This window comes from Procambarus clarkii, chromosome 58 (assembly GCF_040958095.1).
Source record: "Procambarus clarkii isolate CNS0578487 chromosome 58, FALCON_Pclarkii_2.0, whole genome shotgun sequence".
Classification (NCBI taxonomy): Eukaryota; Metazoa; Arthropoda; class Malacostraca; order Decapoda; family Cambaridae; genus Procambarus; species Procambarus clarkii.
In genome coordinates this window covers 12,084,034-12,089,360 of record NC_091207.1, presented here as the reverse complement: position 1 = coordinate 12,089,360, position 5,327 = coordinate 12,084,034, and the positions used below count along the sequence as shown (strand labels likewise).

The following is a 5,327-nucleotide window of genomic DNA, read 5'->3' as shown; positions in this document are numbered from 1 at the left end:
GAGGACCAGGGCGAGGCATACATGGAGGTGACTGTCCGTGGAGGAGGGGACCAGGCCGAGGCATACATGGAGGTGACTGTCCGTGGAGGAGAGCACCAGGGCGAGTCATACAGGGAGGTGACTGTCCGTGGAGGAGAGGATCAGGGCGAGGCATACATGGAGGTGACTGTCCGTGGAGGAGAGGACCAGGCCGAGGCATACATGGAGGTGACTGTCAGTGGAGGAGAGGACCAGGGCGAGGCATACATGGAGGTGACTGTCCGTGGAGGAGAGGACCAGGGCGAGGCATACATGGAGGTGACTGTCCGTGGAGGAGAGGACCAGGACGAGGCATACATGGAGGTGACTGTCCGTGGAGGAGAGGACCAGGGCCAGGCATACATGGAGGTGACTGTCCGTGGAGGAGAGGATCAGGGCGAGGCATACATGGAGGTGACTGTCCGTGGAGGAGAGGACCAGGGCGAGGCATACATGGAGGTGACTGTCCGTGGAGGAGGGGACCAGGCCGAGGCATACATGGAGGTGACTGTCCGTGGAGGAGAGCACCAGGGCGAGTCATACAGGGAGGTGACTGTCCGTGGAGGAGAGGATCAGGGCGAGGCATACATGGAGGTGACTGTCCGTGGAGGAGAGGACCAGGCCGAGGCATACATGGAGGTGACTGTCCGTGGAGGAGAGGACCAGGGCCAGGCATACATGGAGGTGACTGTCCGTGGAGGAGGGGAAAAGGGCGAGGCATACATGGAGGTGACTGCCCGTGGAGGAGGGGACCAGGGCCAGGCATACATGGAGGTGACTGTCCGTGGAGAAGAGGACCAGGCCCAGGCATACATGGAGGTGACTGCCCGTGGAGGAGGGGACCAGGGCCAGGCATACATGGAGGTGACTGCCCGCGCCTGGAGGAGGAACCACTCAGGAACTGAAAGACACGAAGTAAACCCTAAGTAAACTAGAGAAGGAACTAACTGCACCACAAGAGGAGATAACGAATCTAAAAACAGTCTATGGTCAGACCCTGGGCCAGGCCACAGCCCCCAGGCAGCAGGGGGTGCAGCAGGGGCAGGGGACCCCAGACCCTGGGCCAGACCACAGCCCCCAGGCAGCAGGGGTGCAGCAGGGGCAGGGGACCCCAGACCCTGGGCCAGACCACAGCCCCCAGGCAGCAGGGGTGCAGCAGAGGCAGGGGACCCCAGACCCTGGGCCAGACCACAGCCCCCAGGCAGCAGGGGTGCAGCAGGGGCAGGAGACCCCAGACCCTGGGCCAGGCCACAGCCCCCAGGCAGCAGGGGTGCAGCAGGGGCAGGGGACCCCAGACCCTGGGCCAGGCCACAGCCCCCAGGCAGCAAGGGTGCAGCAGGGGCAGGGGACCCCAGACCCTGGGCCAGACCACAGCCCCCAGGCAGCAAGGGTGCAGCAGGGGCAGGGGACCCCAGACCCTGGGCCAGACCACAGCCCCCAGGCAGCAGGGGTGCAGCAGGGGCAGGGGACCCCAGACCCTGGGCCAAACCACCACCCCCAGGCAGCAAGGGTGCAGCAGGGGCAGGGGACCCCAGACCCTGGGCCAAACCACCACCCCCAGGCAGCAAGGGTGCAGCAGGGGCAGGGGACCCCAGACCCTGGGCCAGACCACCACCCCCAGGCAGCAAGGGTGCAGCAGGGGCAGGGGACCCCAGACCCTGGGCCAGACCACAGCCCCCAGGCAGCAAGGGTGCAGCAGGGGCAGGGGACCCCAGACCCTGGGCCAGACCACAGCCCCCAGGCAGCAAGGGTGCAGTAGGGGCAGGGGACCCCAGACCCTGGGCTAGACCACAGCCCCCAGGCAGCAAGGGTGCAGTAGGGGCAGGGGACCCCAGACCCTGGGCCAGACCACAGCCCCCAGGCAGCAAGGGTGCAGCAGGGGCAGGGGACCCCAGACCCTGGGCCAGACCACAGCCCCCAGGCAGCAAGGGTGCAGCAGGGGCAGGGGACCCCAGACCCTGGGCCAGACCACAGCCCCCAGGCAGCAAGGGTGCAGCAGGGGCAGGGGACCCCAGACCCTGGGCCAGGCCACAGCCCCCAGGCAGCAAGGGTGCAGCAGGGGCAGGGGACCCCAGACCCTGGGCCAGACCACAGCCCCCAGGCAGCAGGGGTGCAGCAGGGGCAGGGGACCCCAGACCCTGGGCCAGGCCACAGCCCCCAGGCAGCAGGGGTGCAGCAGGGGCAGGGGACCCCAGACCCTGTGCCAGACCACAGCCCCCAGGCAGCAAGGGTGCAGCAGGGGCAGGGGACCCCAGACCCTGGGCCAGACCACAGCCCCCAGGCAGCAGGGGTGCAGCAGGGGCAGGGGACCCCAGACCCTGGGCCAGACCACAGCCCCCAGGCAGCAGGGGTGCAGCAGGGGCAGGGGACCCCAGACCCTGGGCCAGACCACAGCCCCCAGGCAGCAGGGGTGCAGCAGGGGCAGGAGACCCCAGACCCTGGGCCAGACCACAGCCCCCAGGCAGCAAGGGTGCAGCAGGGGCAGGGGACCCCAGACCCTGGGCCAGACCACAGCCCCCAGGCAGCAAGGGTGCAGCAGGGGCAGGGGACCCCAGACCCTGGGCCAGGCCACAGCCCCCAGGCAGCAAGGGTGCAGCAGGGGCAGGGGACCCCAGACCCTGGGCCAGACCACAGCCCCCAGGCAGCAGGGGTGCAGCAGGGGCAGGGGACCCCAGACCCTGGGCCAGACCACAGCCCCCAGGCAGCAGGGGTGCAGCAGGGGCAGGGGACCCCAGACCCTGGGCCAGACCACAGCCCCCAGGCAGCAAGGGTGCAGCAGGGGCAGGGGACCCCAGACCCTGGGCCAGACCACAGCCCCCAGGCAGCAGGGGTGCAGCAGGGGCAGGGGACCCCAGACCCTGGGTCAGACCACAGCCCCCAGGCAGCAGGGGCAGGGGACCCCAGACCCTGGGCCAGACCACAGCCCCCAGGCAGCAGGGGTGCAGCAGGGGTGCAGCAGGGGCAGGGGACCCCAGACCCTGGGCCAGACCACAGCCCCCAGGCAGCAGGGGTGCAGCAGGGGCAGGGGACCCCAGACCCTGGGCCAGACCACAGCCCCCAGGCAGCAGGGCTGCAGCAGGGGCAGGGGACCCCAGACCCTGGGCCAGACCACAGCCCCCAGGCAGCAGGGGTGCAGCAGGGGCAGGGGACCCCAGACCCTGGGCCAGACCACAGCCCCCAGGCAGCAGGGGTGCAGCAGGGGCAGGGGACCCCAGACCCTGGGCCAAACCACCACCCCCAGGCAGCAGGGGTGCAGCAGGGGCAGGGGACCCCAGACCCTGGGCCAAACCACCACCCCCAGGCAGCAGGGGTGCAGCAGGGGCAGGGGACCCCAGACCCTGGGCCAAACCACCACCCCCAGGCAGCAGGGGTGCAGCAGGGGCCCTACAACGGTGCCACCTTTGCTGAGGTGCTCAAGACGGGCCCCAGGAGCCAGGTCCACAGTCAAGGAAGTTGTAATGCCAACAGTGACCTCACAGTGGGCAGCTACAGGCACCAACAGCTAATGGAAAGGGAAAGATCTGTAGTCAAGTGTGAAGTTATGAGGATAGGAACAGCAGTGTGAAGACCAGTATAGCAGCAGTATAAGGTGAAGGGAAGACAGTATAGCAGCAGTATAAGGTGAAGGGAAGACTATGAACACTGAGAGAGGCTCGAACCCGTGGCGATAATGAACTAAGTTAATAATACAGCATGACTACATTACATAACTGTATTATGTCATTATAAGACGAACTAGTGAGTTAGTTACTCTCTCTCGCTAGAACAATGACTTCCAGCAGTTACCGTGGTGTAGAACACCTCCCCAGTGGTGGCTACACTGCCAGTGGTGGCTACACTGCCAGTGGTGGCCACACTGCCAGTGGTGGCCACACTGTCAGTGGTGGCCACACTGTCAGTGGTGGCCACACTCCCAGTGGTGGCCACACTGTCAGTGGTGGCCACACTGTCAGTGGTGGCCACACTCCCAGTGGTGGCCACACTCCCAGTGGTGGCCACACTCCCAGTGGTGGCCACACTCCCAGTGGTGGCCACACTCCCAGTGGTGGCCACACTCCCAGTGGTGGCCACACTCCCAGTGGTGGCCACACTCCCAGTGGTGGCCACACTCCCAGTGGTGGCCACACTCCCAGTGGTGGCCACACTGCCAGTGGTGGCCACACTCCCAGTGGTGGCCACACTCCCAGTGGTGGCCACACTGCCAGTGGTGGCCACACTCCCAGTGGTGGCCACACTCCCAGTTGTGGCCACACTCCCAGTGGTGGCCACACTGCCAGTGGTGGCTACACTCCCAGTGGTGGCCACACTCCCAGTTGTGGCCACACTGCCAGTGGTGGCCACACTCCCAGTGGTGGCCACACTCCCAGTGGTGGCCACACTGCCAGTGGTGGCCACACTGCCAGTGGTGGCCACACTCCCAGTGGTGGCCACACTCCCAGTGGTGGCCACACTCCCAGTGGTGGCCACACTCCGAGTGGTGGCCACACTCCCAGTGGTGGCCACACTCCCAGTGGTGGCCATGCTGGGTAACCGTGGACCAATAGCAGCTGCCTCGCATGGACCAATAGCAGCTGCCTCGCATGGACCAATAGCAGCTGCCTCGTATGGACCAATAGCAGCTGCCTCGCATGGACCAATAGCAGCTGCCTCGTATGGACCAATAGCAGCTGCCTCGCATGGACCAATAGCAGCTGCCTCGCATGGACCAATAGCAGCTGCCTCGTATGGACCAATAGCAGCTGCCTCGCATGGACCAATAGCAGCTGCCTCGCACGGACCAATAGCAGCTGCCTCGCATGGACCAATAGCAGCTGCCTCGTATGGACCAATAGCAGCTGCCTCGCATGGGCCAATAGCAGCTGCCTCGTATGGACCAATAGCAGCTGCCTCGCATGGACCAATAGCAGCTGCCTCGTATGGACCAATAGCAGCTGCCTCGTATGGACCAATATATAGCAGCTGCCTCGCATGGACCAATAGCAGCTGCCTCGCATGGACCAATAGCAGCTGCCTCGCATGGACCAATAGCAGCTGCCTCGCATGGACCAATAGCAGCTGCCTCGCATGGACCAATAGCAGCTGCCTCGTATGGACCAATAGCAGCTGCCTCGTATGGACCAATAGCAGCTGCCTCGTATGGACCAATAGCAGCTGCCTCCCATGGACCAATAGCAGCTGCCTCCCATGGACCAATAGCAGCTGCCTCGCATGGACCAATAGCAGCTGCCTCGTATGGACCAATAGCAGCTGAATCCCATGGACCAATAGCAGCTGCCTCGCATGGACCAATAGCAGCTGCCTCGCATGGA

At 65.5% G+C, this 5,327-nt stretch overlaps 1 protein-coding gene across 1 annotated transcript; it reads right to left on the bottom strand.

Moving 5' to 3' along the window:
• Positions 1–3,765: 3,765 nt before the first annotated feature.
• LOC138353520 (streptococcal hemagglutinin-like) lies at positions 3,766–4,539 on the bottom strand. Its single transcript, XM_069306505.1, has one exon. The coding sequence runs from the start codon at positions 4,537–4,539 to the stop codon at positions 3,766–3,768; it is 774 nt and encodes a 257-aa protein (XP_069162606.1).
• Positions 4,540–5,327: the final 788 nt, after the last annotated feature.

Bases quoted from the DNA above. Each gene is read 5' to 3' on its own strand.
- LOC138353520 (XM_069306505.1), bottom strand. From the start codon at position 4,539: ATGGCCACCACTGGGAGTGTGGCCACCACTGGGAGTGTGGCCACCACT.